The 16368-nt window shown below is 50.3% G+C and overlaps 3 protein-coding genes across 11 annotated transcripts; 1 reads left to right on the forward strand and 2 right to left on the reverse strand.

Moving 5' to 3' along the window:
• The first annotated feature begins 814 nt into the window (after positions 1-814).
• LOC129559345 (uncharacterized) lies at positions 815-16075 on the forward strand. 7 transcript variants are annotated; one of them, XM_088838620.1, is made up of 18 exons: positions 816-1031; positions 1209-1294; positions 1375-1422; positions 2273-2350; positions 2617-2699; positions 3202-3288; positions 3361-3477; positions 5228-5361; positions 6414-6622; positions 6694-6777; positions 7745-7798; positions 7890-7944; positions 8016-8086; positions 8478-8642; positions 9432-9590; positions 9673-9892; positions 15060-15147; positions 15345-16032. In XM_088838620.1, exons 1-17 carry the CDS (start codon positions 905-907, stop codon positions 15125-15127), a joined length of 1845 nt encoding a protein of 614 aa, XP_088694746.1. In that variant the 5' UTR covers positions 816-904; the 3' UTR covers positions 15128-15147; positions 15345-16032. The 7 variants fall into 7 exon arrangements, with proteins under 7 accessions (XP_088694749.1, XP_088694746.1, XP_088694745.1 ...); XM_088838623.1 differs by having other exon boundaries at positions 815-1031; positions 8523-8642; positions 15060-16032; XM_088838619.1 differs by having other exon boundaries at positions 15060-16075.
• On the reverse strand, positions 11414-13372 carry SLC35A4 (solute carrier family 35 member A4). Its single transcript, XM_055431006.2, has one exon. It carries the CDS (start codon positions 13365-13367, stop codon positions 12321-12323), a length of 1047 nt encoding a protein of 348 aa, XP_055286981.1. The 5' UTR covers positions 13368-13372; the 3' UTR covers positions 11414-12320.
• On the reverse strand, positions 13685-16209 carry LOC129559360 (SLC35A4 upstream open reading frame protein). Of its 3 annotated transcripts, none has more exons than XM_088838628.1 (3): positions 16056-16209; positions 14534-14627; positions 13685-13922 (listed from the first exon to the last, which is right to left on the reverse strand). In XM_088838628.1, the coding sequence occupies exons 1-3, from the start codon at positions 16068-16070 to the stop codon at positions 13696-13698; spliced, it is 336 nt and encodes a 111-aa protein (XP_088694754.1). In that variant the 5' UTR covers positions 16071-16209; the 3' UTR covers positions 13685-13695. The 3 variants fall into 3 exon arrangements, with proteins under 3 accessions (XP_088694754.1, XP_055286987.1, XP_088694752.1); XM_055431012.2 differs by having other exon boundaries at positions 14529-14627; XM_088838626.1 differs by having other exon boundaries at positions 14519-14627.
• Positions 16210-16368: the final 159 nt, after the last annotated feature.

Raw genomic sequence — 16368 nt, forward strand, 5'->3', positions numbered from 1 at the left:
AGCACGCGCGCGATCCCCGACTCTCTTCTCTTCGCATCTTTGGATCGGCGTTCCCTCATGCCTAGAGGATGTATTTTCCTGCTATTTTCTAAATAAAATAGAGCTGTCACACGGCGCTGTAACACTGATCTGTCTAAGAGTTGTAACATGGTCCGTCCGAGAGCTATGACACGCCGAGGTCTCTAACTTCCATCGCTTCAAATTTTTGTTGAGACAGAAGAACCGAGGAGCATACACTTGCCTGACAGATGCTACAAGCCAGTCACCAAAAGAACACATGTGAGTCCACTTAAATGAAATATCCAGAATAGGCAAACCTAGAGAGACAGAAAGTAGATGAGTGATTAAGAGTCAGCATAGGGTGGGGGTTAATGAGGTTACAGTAAAGGAAATCCAGTTTCTTTATAAAGGGAAGGAAATGTTTTAAAATTAACTGGTGATATTTATACATGTCTGCAAACTTACCAAAAACTATTGAAACACACATTTTAAATGGGTGAATTATATGGTATGTGAATTATCTCTCAATAAACTATCATTTAAAAAAAAAAAGTGTGGTTATTTTTATAAATACATACCAAAATAGCTATGCGTGAAATATAAAGTGTCTGGGATATGCTTCAGAAGAATCCACTAGGGGTGGAAAGGGGAACAGAAGAAATAAGACTGGCCGTTAAGTTGATAATGGCTGAAGCTGAGTGCTTGGAGTTTCATTAAACTATTGACCTTCACAGTTAATGTCTGAAAATTTCATAAGAGGAAAAAAAGAAAAATTCCATGCAACAGTCTGACTCACTCAGAAAATAGAGGACCGTCACTCCTTAGTTATTGTTTAGAGGCCCTGCCCAGAGCCCTCAGGTCGGGGAGATGAATTATTGAGGGGAATCTGAGAGGCACAGAAGCCATGGAGTGTGGAGAGGCGATGGGCACAGGGGCTGCTTTGGGCCAGGGCCCCTCAGCCCCCGCAGCCCTCACTGACAACCCACAGGCCCGGCTGACCGTGGTGGTGGAAGTAGAGGGGACAAGATCTGGTAAGAAGCCCCCATACATTCATCTCAGAAGTAACACAGCCTGGGAGAGCCTCCTGGGAGAGGGGGAGGGCAAGGCTATCTCACTAGGAAACTGAGGCAAAGGTTGAGCGCAGGACTCGGGGGTCCTGGGAGCTCAGTTTCCCGCAGGAGAGTTGACATGAAGTCCACCTGTCTCAGGCCCCAAGGAGACCTGCTTCCCTATGCTCCTTCTGGAGGGGGCCAAGAGCATCCGCCTACTTCAGCCTGGGCCTCTGGACAGTCAGGTAGATATGGGCTGGGCTGGGGTGTGTGTGAGTACAGGGGAAGATGGGAGTGACACTGTTGACTCTTGTCCTGCTCACAGGAACAATGCATCACCTTTGATAGAGTCCTGGGTTCTGATGCTGCTCAGGTAGGGGTGTCTGATAGGGTGATGGGAGGTGGTTGGGAGCACTCAGAACCCTTGATCCTGGGGTGCTGAGTGTTTCCAAAGCTCTTTGCTCAGGGCAGGCTGGGTCAGGGCACCTGAGTTGGGGGAGTGCCTGTGTCTCCGGCAGGAGGCAGAGCAGGAGCTGCTAGCACAAATCCGGCCCACACTGGGCTCAGTGGGCCGAGGGTACAGTGTGGCCCTGCTGCTTCGGGGTCGGGAAATGGAGGCGCCCCGGCTTGTGCCTCAGGTGAGTCCCAGAGAAGGCATCAGGCATAGCTGTTTCGAGACTCACATGTTGCCTCCTCCAGGAGACCTCTGAGAACTTTCCCCTCCCCACCCTAGCTGGACTAGATGTCCCTCCTCAGGGTTCCTATAGCATCCCAGAGTCCATACAGGTTGTTTTGCCAGTATTAGTCATGAAGCTGTTGAGAGGTCAGGGAAGCTGGGAGGCTGGGATGCATAGGGTGAGGGTCAGGGAGGGGTGATATGCAAACATCAAATACTCAGGCAAATCTAATTTTCACTGTTCTTACTAATACTGATAATGAAGTTGAAAGTTTTGTTTTTAGGCTTCATCAGAATGCCCCCAAACTAAAATAATTGCCTCAAAACCTTGTCATGAGCCCCTACCCTTGCAAACACCAGGTCCCACTGAAAATATCTGCTCACTTGTCTGGCTTCCTGTGAACCATGAGTCCTGGGGCTGTTTTTGTCTTGGCCACCATGTCCATGGCACCTAGCCCAGGGTCAGGCATAGACTTCCCCCTCGGGAAATGTTGAAAAAGAAATTAATCCTTTCTCAATCTGCACTGGACCCCTTTCTCCACTTCAGCTGCTACAGATGCTGTTTGAACAAGCTCTGCCCCTCAAGGGTTCTGACGCTGTGCTTAGCACTCTTAGCCTGGTACAGGTGAGGCCCTGGGGAAGGGGAAACCTGGGGAACCAATGCCATGGTGATGCTGTCACAGAGCCTGAGACTCGAGGGCAAACTGAAGGGCTTGGGTCTCTGCTGCTCACCAGTGTTGGCTTGCTTCGCTGGGCTCTCCTTTTTTCTGCCTGAAATGGCTGAATTTTGGCATCCTGCTTGGCTCACGGGGCCCCAGTGGGAGAGTCATGTGAGCCAAAGTCTGAGTAAACATTTGGTTTGTAACAGATGTTGTGCTTGTGTGATCTCAGCTCAGTGCCAGTGGGAGGATCCGGGACCTGCTGACTCCAGGGGCAGGGAACCTATCTGTGCTGGATGTGGCTCCTCTGGGCTTGTGAGTGTCCAGAGCCCAGGGAGGTCTGGGAGCGCTTATCTTAAGGCAGGGCTGACACCCCAAACCAAGTTGTTGGAGGCTTCTCCCCACTGCCACTCCAAGGAAGAGAGGCTCTGAACTTGGGGTCATGCTTACAGGGCCTGGGTTTTTCCCCCAGGACTCCCTCTCACAGTCTTTCCTTCATCCCTCTCACTCTTCTCTCCACCCCATCCACTTATACCTCCTCAACTCTGTCATCACCATCCCAGGTGATCTGAGCATCTCACTGAGCAGAACTCCAGTTTATCCATCTGTAAAATGAGAGCAATCCCAACTACCTTGTTTCCCACACTGGGCAGATAATATGAGAAAAAAATAAGATCATGAGGCATGAGGGGCTTCTAGGGGATATACTGAGCTGGGAGCCTTGGGGATGATGCCCATGGGCTCCCCATGCAGAGATTCCGGGGGCCGGACAGAACCCTTGAGCTTAGGAGCTGAGTTCAGCCTTCCCTTCCTCCAGGGTGGTGGAAAATGCCAGTGAAGTGGAGGTATCTGACTCAAGAGCTGCCTCAGAGCTATACTTGCAGGCTGCATGTGGAGGAGGCAGGTGAGGACAGGAGAACACCTGTCCCCCCCCAACCCACTGGTCGTTTGGCCTGATCCTATGGTCTCATCACAGCAGCTGCTCTCTGCTCACTGTCACCATGTCCTGCCTTGGGCCCGGCCCTCCTGAGGGGCTTGGGACCCAGCGCATGTGGCGAGGAGCCTTGCGGATCCTGCAGCTTCCAGGAGAAGTGTAAGTCTCATGGAGGTTCTTAACAGCTTTAGGGAAGGGTTGGGGAGCAGGTGGCTGAAACATGGATGTAGAGGCCCAGGCCAGCGTCAGAGTCTCCCCTTTTCCTCACCTCTGACATGCTCAAGGATTTGCTCCCTTTAGTCTTTCTTGTAAAGCAGGTCTATTGGCAATGAACTTCCTCAAATTTTTTGTTTATATGGGCATATCTTATTTCTTGCCAGATGTAGAAATTTTAGTTGACAGGTTTTTTTTCCTTTCAACATTTTAACCATGTTATCGCACTGCCTTTTGGGATCCATGGTTTCTAATGAGAAACTGATTTTTAATCTTACTGAAGATCCTTTGTGCATAGTAAGTCTTTCATAAGTTTGGGGTGATTTTGGAGAATCATTTCTTCACATATTCTCTCTACCTTTTTCTCTTTCTCTTCTTGCTCTGGGACTCCCATTGTGCATATGTGTGTACACTTGATGGCAGCCAACAGGTCTCGCAGGCTCATTTTCCTTTGTTTTTTTCTTTCTGCTCCTCAGACTGGATAATTTTATTTGACCTATCTTGGAGAAGGAAATGGCAACCCACTCCAGTATTCGTGTCTGGGAAATCCCATGGATAGAAATGTCTGGCAGGCTACAGTCCATGGGGTCACAAAGAGTCAGATATGACTTAACAACTAAACCACCACAACCACACCCAGATTTACTTGCTCAAATCTGCCCTCTAGTGAATTTTAAATTTCAGTTATTGTACTTTTTAACTCCAGAATTTCTACTTGGTTCCTTTTTATAATTTCTATCCTATTGATAATCACTGAGACATCATTTTCTTGATTTAGTTTTCTGAAAATATCTAAGACAGTTGATTTAAATTGTTTGTCTACTGAATCCAGTGTCTGCTTCCTCAGGGGCAGTTTTTATGCATTTCTTTTTCTTTTTTTCCTTTGAGTGAGCCATATTTTCTTATTTACATGCCTAATAATTTTTTTCTGGAAACTGGCCAATTTGAGTATTTTTATGAAGACTATATTATTTACTGTGCTGGTCCCTTAAGTGTCCATTCTTTTTCCTCAGTGCTTTGACATTTTAGATATGATAACCTGGTAACTGTGAGCGTTGGATTCTCCCTCCTTTCCAGGGTTTGACTTGTTGCTTATTGTGGGTATCAGCCATCCATTTACTTAGTTACTTTTCCAAACAATTTTTGCAAATTCTGTATCCCTTGCAGTCACTGAAATTATTCTGTTATCTCAGTGCTTAACCAATGACACAGAATTCCCTAACCTCCAAGAATGCATCCCCACCTAAAAAAGAAGATAGGAAAGGGAGGGAAGAGAAGAAGGGGAAGAGGAAGGGGAAGGGAATGAGGAGAGAGGAATGAAAGGAAGAAGGAGGTGGGGAGGAGGATAGGAGAAAAAAAGGCAGAAAGACAAAGAAAAAAAATCCTCTAGGTTTCTACACACTGACTTTGTGTTGGGTCAGTCCTTCAATGCTTAGCCAGGCCATTTACAGCTCTGCCTTAGCTTCACATCCTGCTTGCACTGAGCCCTAAATCAGCCAGAGGTGAACTTATACTTTTATTTGTTTAACTTAAAAAATCATAAAATAAAGATCTATACAAGGTCGCAAATCTGTCTGGTGGTACACAAAAGTGACTGGAAAAAGTCAACCTTTCATCAGAGTGTGATCTGGGCCAGTTCTCTCCATCTACCAGTGGACATCTCCTTTCTTCCTCCCTCCGTCCCTCCCTCTGGCAGAGACTGTCCCCTGCTGCAAGTACTGGCTGGCAATGTGGCTGGTGAGGAGGTGGAGGGCTCTCTGACCTGGATTGTCTCATGGCTTCTGGAAGGAAACAACTACAGTGGCCTTCTTCTTCGCCTGGATCCTCAAGGTGGCTTGGGGTAGTGTGTGGTTTCTTTGCGAAGCTCTAGGATCTGGCATTACCTGTCACCCAACCAGTTGCAGCCCCAACCCTAGCAAGCCCAGAAAGGGATGGGAGGGCCAGGATTCAGAAAAGTTCCAGAAGGGTTCAGCTGCCAAAGTCTGGAAAGGCAGGGCCAACAGTAAAAGCCTCACCCTTTCAGTGGCCTTCAAGGGTGTCTCAAGCATTTTTATGCTGACTAAAACCTCTGATTATTACTACAACCTCATGAGGCAGATCAAATCTATGGGTGAGGAAAGGAAGACAGGTTTAATTTATAAACGAGGAAAGGGAGGATCAGAGAAGGGGAGGTGCTTGCTTATTTTCACACACTCTTTAAAAGATCAGGACTCTGTGAAATATGATGTCAGAGATATGGAAGAGGTCAAGTGGAGGGTATAGAACAAACAAGAATGGTCTTAAGTTGATAATTGTTGAAGCTGGATGATAAGAGAATGGACCTCCCAGACTCTGCATATGTCTGAAATTTTCCACTAATAAGAGTGAAAAAAAAAGTCTGGTGCTCTGTCTCCAAAATCAACAGACATACATTCATTTGGCCAACATATTCCCAGACCTCACCCTATGTCAGGCCCTGTGGAATGAGGAAAATAAGTTGGGGCAGTTCATATTCTCAAGGACAAATCAGGGAGTAAAAGAAGTGTGTTTATGTACACAGACCAGTTTGGGATCATGGTTAAGGGCACAGGCTTTAGTGTCAGACAGAACCTGGCTTGAGTTTCACCAGGAAGTTGTTTGACCTCTGAGCTCCAGTTGCCTCATCTGGAAAATGTGGAGGGAGGCAGAGTAAATCAGAGTTGCTGCCTCATTGGAGCATTGTGTGGATTAAAGGAGACAATCCACAGAAAGCCTTAGCACAGCACCATCGAGCACATGTAAAAGCCTGATAGGTGTTAGCTATTTTTATGAACAATACTCTTAATAAAAATTAAAAGTATTACAAGCAGTGTGCTTTGGACCTCAGAGGAAGGAGAGATTCATTCTGTGTCTCCCCTTACTAGGCAGCCCCCTGAGCTTGTTCCAGTCTGCTTTGTTGGGGGCCGCAGGAAGGAGGAGGAAGGTGAAACACGTGAGGCCCACCCTGTGGGATGCAGTGGAAGAGGCCCGGGCCCGCCGAGCTGGTCTGAAGAGCCTGCGATCAGGCCTCCTTGGGGACGCCCTGACAGATAGTGGGCTCAGCCAGCTGGGCAGGTCACTGCGGGAGCTGCATGTGAGCAAGGTGAGGCCTGGGGTGCCTGAACCAGCAATGGCCAGAGCCTGCCCAGAATTCTTTCTCTGTAGGTGGTAAAAGCCTGGAGCCAGCGCTGGGGAAGCTGGATGCTCAAAGCAGTCAAAACTGAGGCTGTGGGGCTCCCAGAACCACAGGTACATCTTCTCATCCAAACTCTTGGGAGCCCTATTGATGTCTGCTGCATATTCTGTCTATAGAGCACTGTAAGGCAGCCCTTCCTTCATTCGTTAATGTTCTCATCCTCAAACATTTACACTGACCACTCACTATGTACTGGGTATAACATCATGCAGGCCCTGGAAAACCCCTGTCCTCATGGAGTTTACAGTCCTCTGGAGAGAAACTATTACTCCGTGATCAGTGCTCTGAAGGGCTTATCCGAAGGGTTCTATGCAGGCATGAAAGTTAGTCTTTGCAAGAGAGGGAAGGTGATCTCATGGAAACTTGAAACCTGAAGGAAGTGACTAGAAAAGACTAGAAGGACATTCCAGGCAGAGAAAATAAGAGGAAAAGTCTCAGAGGTAAGTCCTTGGTCTCTTGGGGGGACTGCAAGCAGCTCAATCTGCTGGAGGATAGAGTTTGAGGAAGAAAGTCCAGGGAGAAGGTTTGGTGAGTGAAGCAGGGGCCTGGTCATGCAGGTCTTTGTAAATATATTGAGATGTTTGGACTTTGCCGTGAAGGTCAAGGGGAAGCCACAATTTATTTTAAACAGGGATGACAATATTGCTCCTGCTCTTCAGCAAACGGAAACTCAGAGAAGTGATGTGAGTAATCCAGGGTCTCTAGGGTCATCAAAGGCAGCAGAGGTGCAGACATCCAAGTCTTCAGACCCAGAATAGTGCACTCATTCTCTTAGGATGCATGGCCTCCCTTGGGCAGAAGGTGGCACTGTCTTCCATGACTTGTCACAGGGTGGCTAGAAGGTCGCCTCTGTCCAACTTCTCCTGATCCTTCCCTTTTCATAATTACTTAGTACTCATTTTTTACAGCCCTGGGCCTTGGGGATTAGACCTATAAACTCCAAGTTATTGAACAGAGCTGGCCACTGCTTAGTGCTTTGGGTGCCTTTTCTCATGTAATGCTCTCTACAACTTTTATCAGCTCCACTTCATGGATAAGAAAACAGAGGCTCAAAAGACTAACCACCTGCTTCAGGTCATATAGCTAAGAAAAGGGGATACGGTGGGGCTGGGACCCTGATCCTGGGAGGAAAGGTACAGACTTCTCACTCATAATATATTCTCAGCAGGTGACACATTCAACGGCAAGCCCCAGCCCAGGTATCCAGAAGGAGCCTCAAGGTGAAGCTGGTGCTTGGGGTGGAACTGGAGGTCTACTCCATCTTTGGTTACTTAACTGCATTCTCCTCCAGTGGCAGGAAGAACAGCATCTATAGGACCTGATCTCCACCAAATGCATCCACTCAGGGACTCTGAGGAACAGGTAATAACACCTCATGTACCCCAGAACAACTGGACGTAAAGAGTCACAGAGAGCCAATAATGTGTTTCCTGCTTACCTTGCCCTAACATCAAGGGGAAATGCAGAGCTTCTGGCAAATATAGAGCTATTGTATTCCTAAGGATGGGCGTGGGAAGGGGCTGTTTCCCTACTAGGGCCTCCATGGCACCTCTTGGCAGAAATCGGGGTCTCTCCTCCTCCCTCAAGGCCTGAGTCCCTGACCAGGGCACAGGTTCTTCCAGGCCAGCTAGCCTTCTGATGTCATTCTAGGGGCTGCCCTGGTAATGGGGCTCTGCTGGAAAGGTTGGGCCCTTTATCCCAAGACTGTGTGCACACATGGGCTTCTGGCTGAGCCTAGATCGATGTCACGTAGGCCCAGCAGGCCCCGGATGTGGCCCTATACTTCTTGCTGGCTCAGGCCCAGAGGCACAGACTGCGAGAACAGCACCAAGCATGGATCCAAGAGGAGCTGAAGCGTATGGAACAGGAAGAAGAGGTGGTGGCGGGTGACCAGGTCAAAGGCCTGGTGGCTGAAGAGGTGAGGAGGGTCCAGTAGGGGACATAAGGCTCCTTCTAACCTGGCCAGGCAGGGGGCTGGGGGCTGGGATCTAGCATCAAAGACTGGGGGACACCCTCTCTCATGGCCCTCGCAGCTTTGTGGGGGAAACATGAGGCAATTCTCAGTACTAAGTGCTGTGAAAGAGGGAGCTAGTGACTCGCTGGAACAAAGAGGTGTACCTGGACCAGGCTGGAACGGAGCAGAGATGGCATCTAAGCTGAGGCGTAAACGACAAACAAATCAGCCAGGGAATGCACTAGATTCAGATCCACAGGATAGTTTGTGCTCATCACATAGAGGCATCCGGTAAATGTAACTTGTTTAAACAAGAAACAAAACATGTGTGCACAGAGGTGGGGTCAGGGGAGGTGGGAGACGTGTTTTAAGAGAATTCTGTAGGAGCAGAAGTCCAAAGGGAAGCAATGGCAAAGTAGGTTCTGGGTGCTGCGTATTTTCCATCTGGCTGGAGCCTGGCATGTGTGTGGTCATAGGGAAAGCTAAAGATACAAGTTGGTGTCAATGCTCTGGATTTGTACTTTACACTAAGGATGACGGTGAACTGCTGAAAGGCATGCCATCTCAGTCCTGTCCCTCACTAGCCATGTGAATTTGAGCAAGTTAGGCCACTTCACTGATCCACTGTTTCCAAATCTATAAAATGGCAACTACCTCAAAGGTTATCATTAGCTCAATTAAATCATAATATAATGTAGAGCTGAGCCTGGCACACAGGCTGCATTCTACAGAGAGCATGTGTTATCACTGAAGGACTCCAAGGAGAGGCAGAGATGGCAGCGGGAGCAGACAATGCTGAGATGTCAGCTGGAGGCCCTTCAGGCAGAACGGGATGCTGCGGAGCAGGACCTGACAGCCCTCTATGACCTACACGTGCAGGCTGCCCGGGCTCAGACATGCCATGTACTGCAGGTCAGTTGGGAGAGACAGAGGGCAGGCCTTGAGCTGGTCCCAAGGCTACCTGACTGATGGGAATCTTGGAATGTGGGCACAGGTATTTCGAGCCTGGCGGGGGCTGTGTGAGGAGCAGGCCATGACCACAGAGCATCACTACCGCAGCCTGCTGGCTGGCATCCTGCAAGACTCCATCAGCTTGGCCACACAGAACCAGGAGCTCCAAGCCCAGAATAAGCAACTTCGGCAGACAGGGCTGGCAGCGGTCGTGCTGGATACCTGCCCTGAGGAGAAACCTGGTGATCAGGAATCCAACAGGGGTACTTTCTTTTCTCCTCATTTGTAAAGGTCCTAGAAGGGAGAGGAAGTTGGGACACAACAGCCAAGCTTACCTCTACTATAGATAAATAATCACATCACTAACCAGGGCATTGTGCCAGTCCCTGCTAAATGCCTAATATCCCTTATTTGATTTAGAGATTTCCACTACCCTATATGGAGACGCAGGAGACATGGACTCCATCCCTGGGGGTCAGGAAGATCCCCTGGAGTAGGAAATGACACAAAGGAGCCAGGCAGGTTACAGTCCACGGGGTCAGTCAGACACAACTGAGCGCACGCACACATACACACATACAACCCTATATTGCAGTAGTTATCATTTGAGCCGCATTTCAGAGATAAACCTACTAAAGCTGCTGCTGCTGCTAAGTCACTTCAGTCGTGTCCGATTCTGTGTGACCCCATAGACGGAAGCCCACCAGGCTCCCCTGTCCCTGGGATTCTCCAGGCAAGAACACTGGAGTGGGTTGCCATTTCCTTCTCCAATGTGTGAAAGTGAAAGTGAAGTCGCTCAGTCATGTCTGACCCTTAGTGACCCCACGGACTTCAGCCTACCAGGCTCCTCCATCCATGGGATTTTCTAGGCAAGAGGACTGGAGTGGCTTGCCATTGTCTTCTCTGCTACTAAAGCTAGGAGAGGTTAACTGACTGTTCAAGGACAGTCTGCTAATAAGTGCTGGAGCCAGAATTAACACTCGAGTCTCGCTGGCTATAGTTCTACACTGCAGGCAGCAGTGGTTCACAAGTCGTAGTGGGCATCAGAATCACCTAGGGAACTTACTGAAGAGAAGAAAAAAAGATTCCCAAACCTGTCCCTAAGATTCTGCTTCAGCTGGACTGGTTTTTTCCCCCCTACAAACTTACCAGGTATTTGACCACAGGAGTGGGGCCTGACATTCCTCTGATCACGAGATGACGACAGGCAGGAATACCGGTGAGGGATTCAGACCGTGAGAACCAAAACTGCCTTGAGTCTTAAGAGTTCTCCAGCCCACAGTCTGCAGTCTCCCCTGCTGAGTTCCAAGATTCCTCACAAATTCTCTATGGCCCAAGTTTTGGCTTCCCTGGTAGCTCAGTGGTAAAGAATCCGCTTACCAACGCAGGAGACAGAGATTGATATTTGGGTTAAGAAGATCCCCTGGAGAAGGAAACAGCAACCGACTCCAATATTTTTGCCTGGGAAATACCATGAAGAGAGGAGCCTGGCAGTCTACAGTCCGTGAGCTCGCAAAAGAATTGGACATGACTTATCGACTAAACAACAAGTTTTGTACTTCAGAGAAATTTCTAAAGCTCTGGGTCAGAGAAAATTTGGCTCCACAGAGTTCTCAAAGGAAATTACCATGTTGGCAAGAGCTGAGAGAAAGCAGCCTTTTCTCTTAATCTGTAAGTTACCCCAGGATTAAGACACTCAGGGCACCAAAGGAATGAATTATGTTTGAGATAAGCTATGCAACACAGAAGACACATAACAATCATGACCAACTGTAGGAATCACCTGCACCCCAGAGCACTTTATTAAGACCTTATTGCTTATGCAGTTAGACAGACTGAGTCAAGCAAGTTTCCCTGTGCCTGGTCCCAGGTCTTTCCATGTAGAATTTCCCCAGGCAGATGGGAGCTGGGTCACTGCTAGGAAAGGGGAGGACCCAGAGAGGGAAGGATAATACCTCTGAGGAGCTCTAGAGGGGACACTGGGCCTTAGGAGAGCCCTTAGAGTGAGCAGAGAGATCAGAAGTATAGACTCAAGCCAGGGCCCAGGGGCAACATTCCCTGAGATGAGTCAAGTCCCAGTCCTCTCTGAGGATTCCAGAACAAAGGCTAGGTGTGGAGAGAGCAGGGGGTGTTACCTCCAGGTGCTGCTGGAGCTACGGAAGCATGGCAGAGGCCTTGGTGACAGACACACACATAACCTCAGCAACTAGGCTTTCCTACAGGACACTGGGGGATGAGTTATGTTATGGGGGAGCCATGTACCATGGTTGGGCTGGAGCAGCCAGCACCAGGCCTGGGGGGCTATGGGTCTGCTGGGGTGACCACAGCAGGCAAGGAAAGCCAATATGCTGCCCACACCTCACTTAAAGCAACTGCATTCACGCAGGATGAAGCAGCGTGCCTCCTCCATCAGCATAGGATAACGTCACAGGCCTCTGAACGGATGCTCCCCTAATTCCCTTAGTCTGGAAGAACTTGTGGGGGTGGAAGAGTTTCCTTACTTAAACCCAGCCTTCAAGTCTCCCAGGGATAACCTACCTCCAGAGACTAATGTGGCTGCTCTCACTTCCCCCATTTTTCTCACAAGGCACTTGTTACAGGGCTGCTGAGGGGAGGGCTCAGCACTGGGCGGTGGCTCTGATGGTGGTGCCCAACCTACAGGTCAGGAGTCAGGGTGGAGGTGGTGAGGGGCTAGCGACTGCCATAGTACAGGCGTACTGCCAGGCCGATGAGCAGTGTGGCCAGGAAGAAGGCAGCGGTGAGCTGAAGCCGCAGCAGTGCGGCTGACAGCACGGCGTTGACCACTAGAGAGCAGGACACGACAAAGAGGCGTGTGATGCTGCTGCCGTGTTTCATGACGGCCGACATGAGCAGTCCATTCAGTGCCTGGCTCAGCACCACGAGTGCCGCCCATCCCGAGAAACCCTCCAGGAGGCCCGGGCCGGGGCCACCACCTGCATGCAGACCTAGGTTCAGGAGTACGCCAAAAGTGTAGAGGAAGAGGTTTTGAAGGGCCAGCGGCAGCCGCTGCCGCTTCAGGAGCAGCTCTGTGTACACGGAGGACAAGCCGGAGACGAGGCAATACAGGATGAGAAGCAGCAGTCCCAGTGGAGTGATGTGCAGGGGCATGGGGCTTGTGGCAGCTGCTGAAGGGGGCCCGGGAAGGGTGGTCCCGGGGTCCTGGAGGCCCCCGGCTGCATAGCAGGCTCCTGCAGCCATCAGCAGCAGCAGCGCTAAGCCCTGGCGTGCAGAGAGGCGGTGTCGGAGGCAGAGGCAGTAGAACAGCGCTGTGCTTCCAATCTTGAGATTGCTCAGCACCTGGTAGGTGCTGGGGTCCATGTAATGTTGCAGGTAGATCACCAGGTTGTTGTTGGCGCCGTACAGCAGGGCTGACAGTGCGAACGGGGCGGCCTGGCGCCAGGGTGGGGTCCCCTGGGGCCATGCTTGCCAGCCCACCAAGAGGGAGAGGGCGCAGAGCAGCAGCTTGGTCAGTTCAGTCAGCAGTACAGCCGAGGAGGGTCGGAAGGGCACACGGCCGTCCACGTGGCACAGTGCCAGCAATGGGGCATGGGCACCATACATAGCAGTGGACAGGAGCAGCATCAGGGTCCAGCGGGCCTGCCTGGGACGGCCCAGGCCCGGCACACCTCCGTCCTCTACACTCATGCCCAAACTAGACCCTGGGTGGCCTGTGTAGCTAGCAAGGTGGGGTGAGGTGGGGTGGGGGTTGTGACACATTCAGGGAAAATCAAGTTATGAAGCTGGCTCCCAGGAGGGAGGAGCCTTGAGAGAAAATACTGAGAGTCAGAGTTAGCTGCAGACTCCACAGTAAGGGCTAGAAGAGGAAGGGTGGGTGGCTCTAGAAGCCATAGTCTTGGGGCCAGTCCCATGGGGTTATGGAGGCAAGGGATTCAGGGTGTTGGCTGATGAGTCACTGTCCAGTCTCTGCAGGAAAGGAAGCAAGGCTGAAGGTGGTGGGAAAGCTGGAGACAGCAAATTGGTGAAAGCCAGGGTGGCCAGATATGGCATCTGTGGCTGAAGGCCTCCACCTGCTGCCCCCAGCTGCTCATCCTGCCTCCCTCATGGAGTCCAGAGCTAATCGGGCCCTTTGCGCAGTGATCGAAGATAGTCCCTCAATGTCTTCTCCACATTGGGCACAGCATACGCCTGAGCTACATATATGCCAGTGCAGGTGCCCACGGCAAAGCCCAATACTGCTGATGCCCTCAGTTTGGCCACCACATAGCCAGCCAGGAAGCCCTTGAGGAATGGGGAGGACAAGAATGAGGCATCCTGTGGAGGAAAATGTAGGAGAAAAGTCAGCCGGGCTTTCCCCTCCTCTACCTAGGAGCTACTCAAGCCGAGCTTAGTACATCCCACTACTTACTCCTCCTTACTCTGGAAAGCTGTAATATGCTCACCAAAGTTTTTCAAGATTCTGGGGCAGAAAAAGAACCTCAGAGTCATGACCACACAATGTCAGAACCCTGAGGTCCGAAAGCTCTAACCAGAGAAGCCCACTGAGAGAGATGTCCCTGATGAATCTAAGCCCTGCCTGCTTCTCCAGTCTTATTTCCCAGCATGCTGCCCCTACTGCAGCCAGGCCAAACTGCTTTCACCTCTCATGTTCATCATGCTACCTCCCACTACAAGGGTTTTGCCTGTGCTGTTTCACCTGCCTGGAACGTTCCCTCCTCCCCTCTTTACTCTGTTAACCCCTATTTAAGATTCTAGTTCAATTGCCGTTTATAGGGAAACGTTCCCTGGGGTCACAGAGAACAGGAACTCAAGAAACAACAACTTGCTGAATAACTTACCACCCATTCAAAAGCATATTGGATAATAAAGCCTAAGCGGGGTGGGGTGGTGGTGGCAGGGAGCAGGCACACCTTTCTTTACCTGACCTACACCACTGTTGACTTCATCTTCCACACGCTGCTGCAGGCGTTCCAGCTGGTTCTTGAGAAAAGCCAGGTCCTTAAGCTTGGGAAGAGAATCCTAGGACAAAGAAGAGGCTGGCTCCAAAAGGCTGACACAGCCCTCAACCCTGCTCAAGTCTGAGCCTGAGAAACCTCTTCCTATAAAACTTTCCTAATGTGACAGCAGTAAAAGAAAGGCATTGAAAAATAAAGAATTCACATGAGGGCCTGGGAAAGGATGACAGATGGGATCTGCATCGGTAACTTAGAAACACTCTTACAGGAACTTTATACAGCAAGCAGTGTATAGGGGACAAGAAGGGACAGCTAGGGGACCTTTAGTTAGGTTTATCAGGCAAGCACCAGTCAGTGAGTGACTGTGTGTGCGCACTCTTAGTCTCTCAGTCTTGTCTGACTCTTTAGACCCTATGAACTGTAGCCCTCCACACTCCTCTGTCCACAGGATTTTCCAGGCAAGAATACTGCAGTAGCTTGCCATTTCCTCCTCCAGGGATCTTCTCCATCCAGGGATCAAACCCAAATCTCTGGCGTCTCCTGCACTGGAATCTTTACCACTGAGCCTCCTGGGAAGCCCACTAGTGAGTATAAGCTACCTGAAAAGTCTGTCTCGTCCAATGTGTTTGGAGGCCTAACAATGGAACTGCAGATACTTAGTAAATGTGTGGGTGGTGCTGAACTTCCAGACTAATGGTGAGTAATGGCCTGAGGCAGTTCCTTTGACAATTTGGGGGTGAACCTGAATTCTGCCTAGGCTTCTCCCCCTTCCTCCCTAAAGCCACCCCAAACGGAATGTGTGGATGTATGAGCTGGAGTTTGGTGAGGAGATAGGCAAGGTGGCTGGCTGCAGGAGTGTGAGTAAATGAATTCAGTGATTCTGGTCGCATGTAAGTATGAAATTAGTAAGTGCCCAAGGAATGTGATCGAAAACGGATGTGTCTCTGTGGTCTAGAAACTTCCCGTCTCTAGAAGGAAAATTTCGGGGGTTAAGGAATGGAGTAGAGTTAGGTGTCTGCAAGTAACTTAAGAATCGCTATGGTCCAAGAGTGGAAGGTGGGGGGACACCTGGGAGAATCCCTGGCTCTGCTTGCCTGGCGTAATGCTCTGCCACCCCACTTTCCATTACTGAAGCAGTTGACAGGGGGTAACTTCCCTTGTGGGCTTCCCTTGTGGCTCAGCTGGTAAAGAATACTCCTGCAATGCGGGAGACCTGGGTTTGATCCCTGGGTTGGGAAGATCCCCTGGAGAAAGGGATACCCAGAACGGCTACTCACTCCAGTATTCTGACCTGGAGAATTCCATGTACTGTACAGTCCATGCGGTCGCAAAGAGTCGGACACGACTGAGCAACTTTCACAGGAGTAAAAGTTTGCCTCCAGGAGAACAAGGGGCACCCTCATCCAGGAGCCGTTCCTATTGTCGCCTCTTCCCGAGACTAAAAAGGTGGGAAGCCCACACCCGACTGCCGACAATCCTCATGTCCACTCACCTTGTCATCCGCCATCTTCCCTGCAGAACTTGTTGCGCAAGCGCAGCACCGCCTCCCTCCTGGCACATGCTACCGCCATCTTTACTGAGGGCACAGGTACTTCCGGGGCATTTCAGGAAAAGGTGGAGGCGCTTTCCTGACGGTCCCCTTTTCGCAGATACTCCCACGTGACCTCTCTCACTGAGCAGCACCCCCAGCCGCGCCAGGTTACGTGTGCGCGTGCGCAGACGACCTGAACGCGATGATCTCACTTGTTCGCGTCTGCGTACTGCGCCCAATCTGGAGAATCTTCCGCCGCTTGATGAGCTCACAG

This window comes from Moschus berezovskii, chromosome 8, assembly GCF_049115385.1.
Source record: "Moschus berezovskii isolate FMDL1 chromosome 8, NW_MosBer_1.0, whole genome shotgun sequence".
Lineage (NCBI taxonomy): Eukaryota > Metazoa > Chordata > Mammalia > Artiodactyla > Moschidae > Moschus > Moschus berezovskii.